This window comes from Cynocephalus volans, chromosome 13 (genome assembly GCF_027409185.1).
Source record: "Cynocephalus volans isolate mCynVol1 chromosome 13, mCynVol1.pri, whole genome shotgun sequence".
Taxonomy (NCBI): Eukaryota; Metazoa; Chordata; class Mammalia; order Dermoptera; family Cynocephalidae; genus Cynocephalus; species Cynocephalus volans.
In genome coordinates, this window is record NC_084472.1 from 30,816,922 (window position 1) to 30,833,110 (window position 16,189).

Below are 16,189 nucleotides of genomic sequence, written 5' to 3' on the forward strand. Positions count from 1 at the left end.
AGGGTTCCTCTTTCTCTGCATCCTCGCCAGCATTTGTTATTCTCCATCTTTTTCGATAATGGCCAGTCTAACTGGGGTGAGATGTTTTTTTTGTTTTGTTTTTTTTTAGGGTTGTTTTTTTTTTTTAATTTTTATTTTGTCGATATACATTGTGGCTGATTATTGCTCCCCATGGGGTGAGATGTTATCTCAATGTGGTTTTGATTTTCATTTCCCTGATGCTTAGTGATGTTGACATTTTTTCATGTGTCTATTGGCCATTCGTATGTCTTCCTCTGAGAAATGTCTATTCTAATACTTAGCCTGTTTTTAATCGAGTTACTTGTTTTTTCACTGTTAAGTTGTTTGAGTTCCTTGTGTATTCTGGAAATTAATCCTTTGTAGAATGCATAGTTGGGAAATATATTCTCCCATTCCGCAGGTTGTCTTTTCACTCTGTTGATTGTTTCCTTTCCTGTGCAGCTTTTTAGTTTTATATAGACCCATTTGTTTAGTTTTCTTTTGTTGCCTATGCTTTTGAGGTCTTATTTATAAAGTTTTCACCCAATCCTACATCCTGAAGCATTTCCCCTATGTTTTCTTCGAGGAGTTTTATAGTTTCAAGTCTTATATGTAAGTATTTAATCCATTTTGTGTTGATTTTGATATTTAGCAAGAGATATGGGTCTAGTTTCATTCTTCTACACATGGATGTCCATTTTTCCCAACATCATTTATTGAAGAGGCTGTCTTTTCCCCAAGGTATATTCTTGGTGCCTTTGTTGAAGATCAGGTGGCTGTAAGAACATGGATTGATTTCTGGGTTCTCTATTCTCTTCTATTGGTCCAAGTGTCTGCTTTTATGCCTGTATCATTTTGTTTTGGTTACTAAAGCTTTGAAGTCAGTAGTGTCATTTGAAGGTGGTGTAATTTGAAGTCAGGTAGTGTGATATCTCCAGCTTTATTTTTTTTGCTCAGGATTGCTTTGGCTATTCAGGGTCTTCTGTTGTTCCATATGAATGACAGGATCATTTTTTCTATTTCTGTGCAGAATGTCATTGGTATTTTGATGGGGATTTCATTGCATCTGTAGATCACTTTGGGTAGTATGGACATTTTCACAATGTTAATTCTTCCAGTCCATGAGCATGGAATGTCTTTTCATTTTTGTGTGTCCTGTTTAATTTCTTTCAGCATTGATTTGCAGTTCTTGTTGTAGAGATCTTTTACTTCCTTGGTTAAATTTATTCCTAGGCATTATATTTTTGGGGTAGCTGTTGTAAATGGGCTTGCTTTCTTGATTTCTTTTTCTGCTAGTTGGTTTTTTAATACCGACATAACAATTTAATTGGGTATTTTGGGATGTCAAGTTAGAACAGGATAGTAAAGTTTGCATAGGCAAAACCTCCAGGATAATTGGCTTAAAAATAGAATGTATTTCATTATGCCAAAAGACAATAGTGGAAAAAACAAGTAAAGTGCATATTATGTATTTTGTTCTCTCTCCACAATGAAAGGGAAAACATTATAATAAGTAAAATTTTATCTTATTTAAAAATAAAATTATTCTTTCAATAAAACATACACTAATAGTAATTTCATTTGTTTGTTTGTTTGATTTTTGGTGGCTGGCTGGTACAGGTATCAAACTCTGCACCCATGGTGCTATCAACACCATGCTCTAACCAGTTGAGATAACTGGCCAGCCCCTGTAATTTACTTTTAAAGTTCTTACTGTGCTTTTTACACTACTAAAGAATCAACTACACTAGCAGCTTTAATTCACAAAGAAAGGCTTATGTAGTCATGTCATTTATTATTGACTTCTGTGGCCCATCCCACCCCTAAGTCTGTATTTCTAATGTGTACAATGTGATGCATCCAGTACTCTCAGACACAGCTGGCCATTAGGTCTTTTTGAAGTGGTAGTCAGAACTGCACATGAAAATGAAGGTGTGCTGCCATAGATTTTCATAAAAGCAAGAAAAGAATATAAGCGTTTTTGTATGCTCTTCTTGGTGTTGCCCGTTCCCAGACAGTTTGGCCTGCAGCATTAGGGACAGTCTATGTTTTTCATCTTCAGCACACACTGGCAGGTGTGCTTCCTGCCTTGTGGCTGACGGCCAGCATTTTATAGGTGCAGTTTTCCTACCTTACTCCTAGAGACATTGCCATGTGTATACTCACTTTGGAACAATATGCCGCTTCCTGCTTGTTTGCACAAGATTCCTGGGAGCTTCCTGGTATCCATCCTTGTGAGCATGTCTTTCTATTTCCCAGACACTTAACAGATTTCTCTGACTATTCATAAATCAATCTGGTCCCAACTAATGATTCCTGATGAACGTAGCTCTTACTTTCTCCATTTGGGCTGTACCAGCTTCTCTCTACTCCTTGCTTCCTGTGTCAATGCCAATTCTTTTTTTCACAATCCCTGGTCCCAAGATGATTGTGTTTAAGTAATGAGTTTTTGTGTGGAACCTGGTCAAAGGCTTTTAGAAAATCCTCCTCCCCTCCATCTTGTTATATCCACTGAAAATGTTCTTTAAAAAAATCTGTTTGTATTTAAGTCTTTGGTGCCCCCATTCTCCATTGTGGTCAGTCATCTCTCACTCTTAAACTCCTTAAAGATTTATCCAGTGCTTGGGGTCAGCAAAGTCTGAACTCACCTAGTATTGTGAGCTTACTGCATCTAAATCCCTGCATCCCCCTAGAATCTTTCATGACAGGGGTCACATTTACAATTTGGCACCATAGCTTGCATAACAATAGATTCCAGAGGTCTCATTTCACCCTTGAGTTCCTGCAAAGCTCTCATTCAGCCGCCATTCACTTGGTGATTTATCTAGATTTATTGCATCAATTTGGCAGAATAGTTCTGATACAACCACTGTTGGATTTAATATCATTAACCTTCCATTTCCAGGATAATACTGGACGGATGATCTCCCTATAATCTTCTTCATTAAAAGCTAAGGTTTAAGAATTCACCCTTGAGCTATCATTTTATCCTTTGGAGAACTCTGTTCCAATGACATCTGTGGTCAGTCCTCTCCCTTGAGTTAAATTATTCTCTCTGATTCATTGAAAAAGACTTGTATTGCTCTTGAAATCTCACATATAATGCTCCTCAGTTTCTTCACATTTTGAAGACTACCTTGTTGTTATACTACTCCCACTCTTCCACTCTCTGCGGACTTTCCTGTTGCTATTTGAACCATGATTCATCTTAGGAAAAGAAGCTAATTACTTTCTGAAGTCAAATGTTTGATACTTCCAGTTATTCATGCAATTGGGAATTCAGGGGACATGGAATAATTTTGAACAAGGTGGATTTACGAATTCACTGCATTTTTATTACAGCTACCTGCTCTAAAATGAGTAAATATCTTAATGAGTGGACATCCAAAATCTTAGGGGTACTTATTATAATGATTAATATCCATTCATTAATATAACCAATTTATCTGTTACTAACTCTGTGTGAGAAAAAGTGCTAGGCACTGGGAATTCACCTAATAGAGAACACATCATCTCTGCCCCCAAGGATCTCAGTGTGGAATCAAGTCACATTGCAGACATATAAACAAACATATCAAGGTCACTCAGTGTAATAAGTGGCACATAATAAGTAAAAGTGAAAAGGAGAGTGATCACCTGGATGCGGTCATCACGAAAAAAGCTGTTTTCAGAGCAAGGTGAATGATGATATTGAGTAGCATCTTGACAAATGGGTGGGAAGGTTCTGGGCCGACCGTGGTGGGAAGGGCAGGAGCCAGAAGGTATGGAACAGTGTGGCTACGGCGTGAGTGCAACAGCAGAAACAGTAGCAGATGGGACTGGAGAAGACAGCTACGTATGCCATGAGAAAATGGTAGAATGTCATCCTGTGGGCCAAAGGAGGCAACAAGGGTTTTAAACAATGAAATAATATGGTCAAATTTGTGATATGAGTGTGCAAGCAGGGAGATCATTTTATGGCTTATGACAGTGTTAAAGCAAGAGCTGATGGAAGCAATGATGGTAGGAATGGAGAAAGAAATGGATTCAGTATACAGTTAAGAGGTATATTGGAGTTCCTCAAACATCTGTTTGGGGTGGTAGTGGATTAAGGAAGAACAAGAAATCAATGGTGACCCCCATCTCAGGATTCATTTTTGGAGATAACTAGGTATCTGATGGTTCTAACAACCAGAAGAGGGACTGTGGGAGGAAGAGCAGGTTAGTATCATGGTTGGTCTGAGTATTAAGGGAGGGACCTGTAAAGTTCTATTTTGAATATACTTGGTTTGGCATGAGGTATCCAAGTTGGTATTTCCCATAAATGATTACATCATACTGGTGCTCAGGCTTAGAAATATACATGGGAAAGTCACTAGCATAAGGTTCAGTCAATTTTGCATTCTGGCCAGTTGTATTTCAGGTACTATGCTGAGAACGACAGCAACAAAGATGCATAACAAATGACTCCTCTCTGAAATCTAGTAAGGAACCAAAACACAATTATTTAGTATATCTTGTTCTTCTAATATATCAGGTGTATAAATCTTATTCATATAAATGATTTATTCTGTACACTAAAGCCTCGTCAGAACAGACTTTACTTACCTTTCAGCCATATTATTATTTCAAATAACTCTTGATCATTCTTAAGAGTAGCAACCATCAAAAAAATGCATTACTAGTATGATATCCTCCAGATTCCAAGGATATAAGAATAAACAGTTTATTCTGGCTGGAAAATCATTTAGCTGAAACATTATACTTCTTTCAGTGTGCCTTTTCTATCACAATTTTGTGAAGGACAGGTTTATTTTACTTCCTGAATCAATGGAGATTTGTCAGCATTTGTGTCATTTAAATAGAAAGAGGACTATTCAAACAGACTTCTTACTTTTGTCCCTTTGAAATACCAGCTGTCTTTGAAAAATAAATATATCACATAAGCACTGTTGTCTGTGGGTAGGAAAAGATGGTTGAAAAAAATGTGTGAGGAAAAAGTCCCACAGTTCCCCTAACCTTAAATTCAGGAATTCCTTGACAAAAAAAAAAAAAAAAGATATTTCTGAAGTCTTGTTTAAATTATACAGACTGTGAAATTATCGTACACAAAATTATTTTATAAAACCCAAGGTGAAAATCATGTTCTTTTATTTAAATCTATAGTGAGCTAGTACATATTCCTCTGGCTACCAGCCCATGTTTTGAGCAAGTGACATATACAAAGAATAAACTAGGAGATATCTAGTTTATTCTGATGTCTCTTGAAAAAAGGAAACATTGAATAGACAGTTTTTCAGAAATGAGTATTGAATTGTATTCACAGCCTCTTCTAGAATGGATGTGTTCACATAATGCATGCAGCTATGTATCCTGTGATTTCTACAGAATAGAAAATGTCAAACCTTGTTATTGGAAGTGCTCCAAATGACATTGTTTTTTCTGTTATCATTAAACAGGGAAGGCCATGGTAAAATTTCAGTATTTGCTGTCAAAATGGCTTTAGCCACCTTGTGTGGAGGGAAGATCATGGACAAATTAAGATGTAAGTTATTATTCCTGTGTCTCTCTTTGCTTTCCTCCTCGGTACCACATTTTCCTTCCCCCTCTTCCTACCATGACTCCATGCCCACGTGTGTCTTTCCTCATTCTGTGGGAGTTGTCTGAAATAGTCTTCAATAATCTTTGGATTTTGTCATAGAAATATTTTCATATTAGATAAATGTTAATGAAATGAATCTTTTCCTCTACTTATGGATTATAATTATTTATAAACTGCTGAGTATCACCAACTAGACTCTAGCTGAGATTAAAATAAGATAAATATTCTCTCCAGTTCATTGTACTGAACTGCTTTACGGGCAGTTCATCATCATAGGGACACGAGGGCCACATTGGGCAACCTTCTCCTTCAGATGTTCTAAACCCACAGCTCCTGGCACATTTTCTCATCCTTCTTGGCCAGTGATATTCAAATCACTAGGAACTCCAAAGGTCCCAAATCAGACATTGCCAGAGGATAGGCATAGGAATTCCATGCAGACAAGATAAAATTAACTGGCTGCCAAAAACCATGAGAGCTAAAGTACACTGCATGATTATGAGCCATTATATCCATTTTGTCACTAAATGTAGTAGTTTGTAAACCAGCTAGACAGTGGAGATTTTTTGTTTGCCTGTTTGTTTGTTTAGGTAAAGAAGCTGAGGCTCAGAGTTAAAGTAAATCACATAGCTAAGATGCTAGCAGAATTTGAACCCTGACTTCTTTTCCTACACCTGTGGTTCTCAAATTTTAGTATGCATCAGAATCACCTGAAGGGCTTTTTCAAACAGATTTCTAGGTCACACCCCCACAATATCTGATTCAGTAGGCATAGGGTCGGGGTGGGGGAGGCAAGAATTTTCATTTCTAACTAGTTTAAATGAATGTTCATGATGCTGTTTAAAAGAAAAATTTCCAGGCTCGCCAATGAGCTTAGTTGGTTAGAGCGTGGCTCTGATAACACCAAGGTCAAGGGTTCAGATCCCCATACCAGCCAGCTGCCAAAAAAAACCCACAAAAAACTCTAGAGGTAAAAGAAAAATTCCCATATAATCCTATCCCTTACCCTACATATTATGAGTTTTGGTTACAATGCTGTGTTAGAAAGGGCATTGTCATGAGAATGAGAAGTTTCAGGTTGTAAGTCCAGCTATGTGACTAATTTGCTGAGTTTCCCTGTGGAAGTTACTTCACTTTAGTCCTCAGCTTCCTTCTCTGTCCTAAATTTGGGGATTTTGTTAGCTACCTGTAGAGACGCTCCCAGCTGCCACCGTCCACAGCTCACAGCACGAAGCTCTTTTCTCACCCGCCACCTGTCAGCTTCTGAGTGCCGTCTCACTTCTTGATCCACCAGGAGGGGAAGAATAAAGGAAGATACAGAAAAACACCCTTTGTTCCTTTGGAATTTCCCCAGACATGCTCCAGGGAGGGCTTATCTCACTGGACTGGTAGATAAGTGAAAGGAACAGCAAGGCCCTGGGTAACCACACAGTGTCACCCACTTCCAGGGGCTTCTTTCATGGTATAGCCAAATGCAAATGAGATTCAGAGAAGCCCAGCCACACTTTAGGAGAGTCAGTTTAGTTTCTCTTCAGTTAGCCTGGAAGACATGCAAAATTCACAATTACCTACCTCAGTGCTTGTCCGAGAGATGATAGCTAAACTAGAGGGTGCTGGGACCAATGGCCTTAAAAAAAACAACAACAAAAAATGGCTTCAGAGTAATCCAGGAAGCATTTCCTTCAGGGTTAGAGAAAGTTTAGCGAAATGAACCATGGCAGAGGAAGAAAATCCTAGGGGGCTTGCCCTCTGACATCATGTCAGAATTGGCCACTTATCAGGAGGACATTAGACAAATTTAAAAAAAAAAAAAAAAACTTATTCAATATTATATTAATATAAGTACCTGGATAAAAGTTACTCCCATAGTAAAATTAGTTTGAGGAAAACTAGTTTTCTGCACTTCAGAATTCTGAGCTTTTAATGTACCCAGTTTACTCTCTGCCTTCGAGCACCCAGGTACCTGCTATCTTTTCACTTAGCTTCCCTCAGGGTCAGATTTCCTCTTCCTCCTTGGGGAAAAGGGTACAGCAGTCTCAGGAGTTGCATCTTACTCCAGAGGCCCCCCAGCCCTTAAGTCTCATTGCCCAGTGTGGCACCACAGACCAATGACTAACCCAGTCACTGGTAAGAGGGAAGGCATGGCCGCAATGGGCCCGGGGTAATACATTTTCACCTACTGGGCTGGGAAGACCAGCAATGTCAGCACAGTTACAAAGCTCAGGATACTGCAGAATTACGTTTTTGAGCAGATTCTTACCTATTGTCACAACCCTTGCAGTTTTCCCACAGGTCCAGGAGTTCTAAGCAAATGGTATAACTGCTGCGGTGCTTTCTCTCACCCCATCCTGTCACCCTCCAAAAAGCACGATCAGCGAGCAAAGCTTGCCTGCTGTCTAGCGGTCAAAGTCAGTCCTCTTCAGTACAGCGCAAGAAGTAACCAATGCATGCATCCCTTTGGGGGTAAACTAAGTTGCCCAGGCTGCAGAAACGAACTTCACAATGCCACAGACTCTGCAGAAAAACAGACAGTGTGACCCTGCTACATCCCATCCCCTCTCTGAGAGCAGTCAACTTGAATCACTGCTTTATGTGTCCCTGGTTCTCTGACTGAGGAGTCACTCTGTGTAGTTAATCTCAGGAAAGTGATTTTAGTGGTTTCCAGGTAACTTGGTTGAAAGCAATTTGACCAAAAACAATTGAGCTGAAAACAGTTTGGTTGGAAGAATCTCTCCAAAATGTTAGTTGATCAAAAATGAATATCCTTAGTCACCAATATTTCTAGTTTTAGTGATAATTATTGACTGAATGAGCAAATATGGGAAAATACTCTTCTTATGCTAGCTTGCATTTTAATGATAAAGCAGATGAGGTAATGATTTTCTGCATTGTTTTTGTAATAAGAAAAAGTAAAAGTAAAAAATATAAAATTTTTCAGGATTTGAGGGTTTTGTTTCCCTTTCTTTAGATTTTTCTAGTTCACTTTAAGCCAATATGCCAGCTGTGCTTGTTTGGCAATTTTTCTATTTTTGTGCATAAGAAAGAAGGATATTTAGTTTGTTCCAACTAGCCTTGTATTGTTGGAGAGCACAGAGCAAGAATAATTGGCTGGAAATAAATTAGAAACTTTAAAAAGTGAAAAAGGAGAAAACAACAGAAAATTTGAAACTGATTTTTTTAAAAATGCTTTAAAATGCATTAGAAGGAACAACAACTTCATGCTGCACCACCATTTCCGGTACTCAGGACCACCGTGAACTGATATGCAGGTGTTCACTGTGTAACTCCAGGGAGCGTCACTGACACAGCCTAGGATATGAAAGGTGCCCCCTGCAGTTGTGTGACATACAAACCTAATCTTAAACTGACCTAATGTACTACTTTACTGTCAGATAATTCTTGGCCTGATTATAAACTGTTGTTCTAATGGGTTGGAACACGTGTTTATACTCCTTCCTCAGGGCTCCTGGAGAGTCCCATAGGGATACTGAAGAATTCCGAATCCAGGGCTGTAGACCCTTTATGTCATGCGCTGTTCTAAAGCTCCTTCAGAGGACTTGCTTTATTTTGTTTAAAAGACTTAGCATTATGTCAAACACTTTGTATTTACCGAGTTTCTTTGACTTGCTGGTTGTTCTGCCTCCACACCTGCCCCCAGAGTCATGTTTCTAACTCACAGGCCTGCTTTAAATTCTTCAGTATCTCCCTCAACATCTTCCGGACATGATCCACACACCTTAGGAGAGTTTTTCAAGTTCTTCCTATCTCAGCCTCACCTCCCTCGGTGGCCTTACGTCCACCCAAGGCCCCTGCCTCTGTGGACTATTTGAAGACCCTTGAGTGCCATGCTTCTGCTAATCTCCAGCCTGTGCACGTCCTGATCCTGTTTCCTAACACCCACGCCCCTCATCTGTGCCTGACTAGCCCTAATTGTCCTTTATACTTGGCCCAGAAGCTGCTTCTGTAAGAAATCCTCCCTGACCCTCTCCTCCTCTGAGAACCTTCTCTCTGAGCTGCTGCTGCTTCCTGACACCCCACTGTTCCTGTATTCACACCACAATGTCACAATGTATGATGTTCTGTGGTGCACAGGGTAAGCACTTCTCTGTCACCTGCAGTGGACTGGGACATCCCAGAGGGCAAGCACTACATCCTGAGTTTTCTGCATATTCATTCCTTAGCCCAGTTTCACATATTTAGTATGTGCTAAGTTAATTTTGATTGAATGAATAATTGCATATAAATTCTTCTAAAGTATCTGCCATTGTATGGTGGTGTAGGAAATACAAACGTGGTTTAGAATATAATTTGGAACCTTGCAGAACACTTCCACTGCGGAGTCAAAGCCTGAACATATGAAGTAGATGACAGAATAATGCAATATAGAATTAATAATAAAAATAGTTAACATTTCTGTACTGCATCTTGTGTGCCAAGCACTGCTCTGAATGCTTTAGTTCTATTAAATAATTTAATCCTTGAAATAATCCCCTATTTTATACACACACACACATATGTATTACATTTTACAAGCATGTTGCTTATCTGTGCATGAGTTTGTGCAATACACACACACAGAGGGCACAAAACTAACATACAAACACGTATCATTTTGATGCTTCCTCAAAGTCCTCTCATTTCTTTTTTAAAACCTGAGTGGCCATTAAGTGCCACTTCCCTTAAATCCCAGCCATCTAGCCCTAGTTTGGCTATTGCTTAGCAGGCCTTCATCAACACGAATGAGATCAATATTAGTTTCAATTTTGTGTGAGGTCACTATTCGTACTCTTGCTTTTGCTCAAAAAATGTTGTCTAAATTCCTGCAGTGGGAGATTGGAAAAGCCTAGCTACTTTTCAAAATGTGCCCTGGCCTAGAAAAGCAGAGCCTAGAAGATAATCGGGTTGACCCTGTTATAGTCAGCCAACTTTCCCCAAAACAATCAAGATGGCAGCTCTCATAAAAAAGTCAACTTACTTTCCCTAGGTTTTTTTCCTCCCTTTTGATTGGAATTCTTGAGTTTCTACATTTGAAATTGCATAACAGGTTTGTTTGGGGGTTTTTTTGCTGTTGGCAAAACTTCTTTTGTTGTTTGTTTTTTGACTAGTTACAATGGAACATAAGAGATAAAATTCACTAAGTAAGCGACATTGTCAAGGTGGGTGAAAACAACATTAATTTTTTTGCTCAGATAGCATTTCTATAGCCTCATGATTAATAAACTATTTAAAACATAGTAGAAGTCCTTTATAACAGGCATATTTAAAGAAAATGAGAGTCAATTCTCACCCTCAAAACATTGTCCAATAAAAGCCTGTAATATGCTTAATGTCTCACTGCAGTGTAAAAACAATATTCCCAGATTACATTTTGACCTTGAAAAACTAAACCCAAAATAAACAGAGGTAGCACATTGAACAGTTTATTTCAGCAGCTGTGCTGGCCTAGTGACAATCTAGTTAGCATGGTGATAAACTATATAATAGCAAGCCCTTTCATTCCGATAGTGATTTCCACAAAGGAATTATAAAGTACCTTGGGAAATTATGCCATTAATATTCATTAAGTGCACATAGTGGCAGAAACTGAAGAACAGAGGTTCAGGGAAGCCACAAGCTCTTTGGAGAATAACCTCAGACCCTGACTTTATCTCATTTCTCTTCATACCTGAGTCAAAAGACCCTTTCCTGTAAATCAAGTGCCTTCCACCCAGAACATTGTGATTTATGGATAGTTTTCTGCTTCTGTGGGAAGTTAATCAAGTGTTTTTTGTTACATCTTTATCCCCACTGTGTCTTTCATTTATAAAATATCTTAAACCAAAACCCAAAAGTTTTAGTGATAACATAGATGGATTAGTTGCTAGCTAGATAAAGAGATACACATGCCCCCGACTTCATAGTAAAATTCTCAATGTGTGTTTCAAACAAGGTCAGTATATCTCTCATATATACAAAAATTCCTCCTATTCGGTTGTATATAAGATGACAATTGACCTCAAACAAAAATTTTATATTCTCTGTCTTATCAAAATATGTTAATTTTACCCAATTTAGTAATTAATGCTATGTTTCAGAATCATCTACAAAAAGACATAAGAGAAGGCACTCTGCCAGGAATATTTCAGCATAATAATCAGATTTTATATTTTTCTTTCATAAAAAGTAATGTATTTATTCTACCACATTTTTTGGTTATTTGCAGCAGATATGTTGAAGTAAAACAGTGGAGAATGTTCATGTGAAATATCTTTCCTTTTGATTCCATCAGATATTTTCTCAATGATTTCCGACTCCAGTGGGGTGATGATTTATGGACGATACGACCAATTCCTTCGGGAAGTTCTCAAACTACCCACAGCCGTTTTTGAAGGTCCTTCATTTGGTTACACAGAACAGTCAGCTAGATCCTGTTTCTCCCAACAGGTAGGGAAAAAATGTGTTTAAGAAACTATCTCTCAAACAGTGGTGGCTCTCCTTTTATATGCCATTTCCAATCACAAATACACGGACAAATTCTTCTTCATGACCACAATCTGCAGTGTATCTGCTAGCTTCTAACATACAACCTCTGCACCGGTAACTAAACTCAACATGCCTGGAGAATAACAATAGGTGGTGCTTACTGACTGTGAGGCAGGCACCATGCTAAGTTCTTTACTTTCGTTGCCTGATTTAATCCTTACAACAATCCTGAACTCAGTGTCATTATGATTATTATTATCACTGCACTATCAAGAGGGCTGATTTGTCACTCAGTCTCACATGAGACACGTGTCTGACGCTGCAGTAAGCTTTACCAGTGTTTAACATGGGAGACAAGAAAGGAATTCTAGAACATGCCACATCGCCATCAGGGAGGTCCAAAATATGGCAAACGCAAGCTGCCTAAGTCTTCTGTGACATGATACATTTGGGTTTCAGAGTGTTTTAACTGGATGGGCACAAGTTAGCCCAGTGAAGCTGCCTGGTTTGGGGGGCTCTCCATGTTTATATCTGCCCATTCACCAGCACAGTGCAGTGGTAGTTTATAAATCCATAAACTGAAGGTTTCTTTTCAATTTTTTTAAAAATCCAAACTAATCAGGTATGCCCTCTAAAAGGATCCCTTAAATAAGAAATCAGTTCGTAACAGCCCCTAAAAAACCACAATGACTGCTCTGCTAGTAAACGTCATCAGTTTGTCTACTTGGCGACCTGGGAGGTCAAAACTGTGTCAGGCGTGCCTGCGGGTCATGAATTTATGTAAACTCACAAATGTGTTCATACAATTAATAAGAACAGCATGGTTTGCTACACTAAGTGCTAATTCTGTCCCATATCATCCCACACCAGAAGCCTTTCTGACTCGCCCCGCTCCCCACACCCAGGCTGGCTTAGTGCACCTGTGCCTGCCTTCTTATCTCTGCCTACAACTAAAGCATGCTCCTCTTTCTATTTCCCTTTGGAGTTGGTGCCATCAAAATGGATCTTTCACCCAAGCCTCCTTCTATAGTCCTTCTTCACCCAGAACTTCTCATGACTCATCCGGTCCTTCTGCTTTCACCTTCTAAATGTTACTCATCTTTTCTCCTGACCCTGTATTGCAGCAATAGGTGGTCTCCCTGCCTCTGGGTTTGTTTGTTTGTACATGTGTTTATTTGTTGTATGCTCCATTGCATTTCAAACTCTTTCCACATCTCATTGTAAAAAGTCATTTTAAAAAGTCCTCAAAATGCATACAGTACAACAAGATAAAAAGGCACAGAGAGAAAACGAAGGAGGCTTCTGCTCTTCCGTTCTGTTGCCCGCAGTGCCCACATGTGACCATGCTGCTCTCCTGCTTAGCAGCCTTCACTGCCTGCAGGATAACGCTCCCACTCTTGAGGATGCATTCTCTGTCCTTCTCTAGCTCATTCCCCACCAATGCCCCATGTTCTCTCTGTCCTCAGCGTCTTCTCCGTTTCTTGCCCCCAGTTCCTTTTTTGTGCCCAAATGCCACTTTCTCCAAGCAGCCTTTTGCAAAAGACTTCAAGACCCCTATCCTCACCATCTTTGCATCTTGAAAAAGTTGCATTCCAGCCCCATAAAAGGCACACAACAAATGCACACCACATTGAACTTTACTCATTTGAGTTAGTGAGTCTTTTCTTTTTATTGAAATTAACTTTTAAAGTGTCCAAAACACAAATTTCAAAACACAAATCTACTCACCTTTATTTTTTAAAATTTTACTGCTTTTCAACTTTTCTCATGACATTCTAAATGGATGGCTCCTTATACTTTCAGAGTTCACAAAGGGAATTGTCTGATTTATGCCTCACAACAACCCTGTAAGCTAGCAAGGAAAATATTCTTTTTTGACAACGAAAAGTGCGTAGATAGCGAGCACAAGGGGCTGGGTCTTTAACTCTGGTCTTCTAACTCCAATTACTATCTGTTAATGTCACTGTTGTACTGTTGCTATTTTGCAAATTGTCAGTTCATATCTACAAATATGCAGGTGATCTGACCCAAGGAAGTGTAACTGCGTGTTATATTAATTCACTCAATCACAGAAACAAGAATAATTTTATTTATTTATGAATTCTTAGATTTTAGGTAGCATATTGTAGAATCCTCAGTAAATGTACTAATACCTTGGTATATTTCTCATTGAAAATTAGTTAGATTCAGCCGAGCTAGGTATCTATAATTAACATTAATTTACTGCATATTACTAAATGACTAGAAGAGAGGAGATGGAATGTCCTCAACACAAAGAAATCATTATGTGTTATAATGATGAATTTTCTAATTATCCTGACTTGATCATCACGCAGTATCCACAGGTATTGAGATTCAGCTCTGTACCCTACAAATATGTATAATCAATTACATTTCAACAAAAAATGGTGCTTAAAACAAAAAAAATTAGCTAGAAAAATAGGAATTTTTTAACTTAAGAGGGCCTATATATTCAAAATGAATTATATATGATGTTACCATGCTCAAAATTCTTTTTAAAATATCCTGTAGACTGTTCAGTTATATATGTGTGTATATGTGTATATATATATATAGGTGTGTGTATGCATATATATATCCTTAGTGATGAGAACTGTATACATGTCAAAATCATAATAACATTTGCAGAAACTTCCAAGAGTGATTTTTAGCCGGTATGTTGAGTGGTCAAAATGGATAAGATCATTCGAAGTACAAAAAGAGTTAACACAAATAGAAATAAGACCAGTTTGTTTTGTACTTCATAAACTAGCTATAACAGCAGTTCAAATGATGAAATTCCAAAACTGTTTGAAAAGCTTCACTGTAAAAAGTTCAGGCCACGCCAAGTGCTTGTTGTGAAAGACAGTATTCTTTTAGATATACAAATTGTGGTAGCTTTTTTAAAAGTACTGTCTCATACTTTACATAATATATATTTTAATAACTATGTTTACATCAATCCTATGGAAAGCTTAAGCTAGTTAGTATTATGAAAGACTAAAATTGTAAAAATTAGTTAAGGAAGAACCAAAACATTGTTCAGTGAATTACAAGGACTAGTGTAATCTGTAAGGCTTAAAAAGACACTATACCTCTTCAGGGCTGATTTCTTCTTTAAAAATATATAACTATGCCATCCACTTTAATATTCTAATTCAAAATTTCAAGTAAAATAGTGATTTCTGCATATAAACATGTAATTTGTGTTGTTCATACATAAATTCATGTAACTTTCTTATTTTTGTCGTTTTGAAAGAAACTTACAGTACATTCCTTTTCTACATCAGAAAGGACCAGAATAATGAGACTGAAGGAGACTGAACTGAGAGGAAAGACATATAAAGAAAGAAAAGAATTTTTTCAAATGGGAATCATTATCTCCTAACAGGATTCCCTCCTGATGTCATATGGCAGAATCATCCACATGAACCACTAAATATTAAGCAGAAGCTTGAAAGGGAAGTTGTTCTACAAACTTGGAAGACTGACAGATAGGAGAGTTATGGAGTGTGCTATGACACACTATTGAGTAAAATTCTTTCCTCATTATTTTTGAACTGTCTCTTGTATATGAAAGTGATGCTCCACAATTGCTTCCCTCCTAGTGAGACCGCCCACTCGGCGTCAGTGGAGGTAATCCTGGTCTTACCTATGCTTATATATAAAAAGCAATGAAGATTTTCAATTCTGAACTAGTTTCATAACACATTTGGCAAGTTCTGTTTCTTCGTATATTGGAAGTTAATGGAGTGCCTTGTTTCTTTAATCTTGAATGGCATTTACATAGCAGGTAAATTAAGATTATTCTGCCCTAAATTTTTTTGTATGTTTTTCGATGCAGAAAAAAGTCACATTAAATGGTTTCTTGGACACACTCATGTCAGATCCTCCCCCGCAGTGTCTGGTCTGGTTGCCTCTCCTGCATCGACTGGCAAACGTAGAAAATGGTGAGTAGTTGCTGCTCAGCAAAGACAATTTTTAAAATTCTTGAAATAGGCCATCAGGTTTATTAAGCTAAGTCATTGTTTTAGTGAAGTCTGTTAAGTGATTCTTAGTTTTGTTTAAGATGGAACTAACCTGTCTCCCTGATGAGTAAAGCTTTATAAGACCATGGCAAAATTAGGACTGTCAGTTCTAAGAACT

The 16,189-nt window shown here is 38.1% G+C and overlaps 1 protein-coding gene across 14 annotated transcripts in view; it reads left to right on the plus strand.

Moving 5' to 3' along the window:
- The window catches only part of DTNA (dystrobrevin alpha), a 385,407-nt gene that overhangs the window by 293,893 nt on the left and 75,325 nt on the right, over positions 1-16,189 (plus strand). For all 14 annotated transcript variants that reach the window (XR_010021503.1, XM_063077106.1, XM_063077108.1 and 11 more), the window contains 3 exons: positions 5,439-5,524; positions 11,850-12,004; positions 15,888-15,993. Coding sequence is in view for 13 of the 14 variants with exons in the window: in XM_063077106.1 (XP_062933176.1) it covers positions 5,439-5,524; positions 11,850-12,004; positions 15,888-15,993 (347 nt within the window). In the remaining variant the exon portion in view is untranslated. The remainder of the gene's footprint in view (positions 1-5,438; positions 5,525-11,849; positions 12,005-15,887; positions 15,994-16,189) is intronic.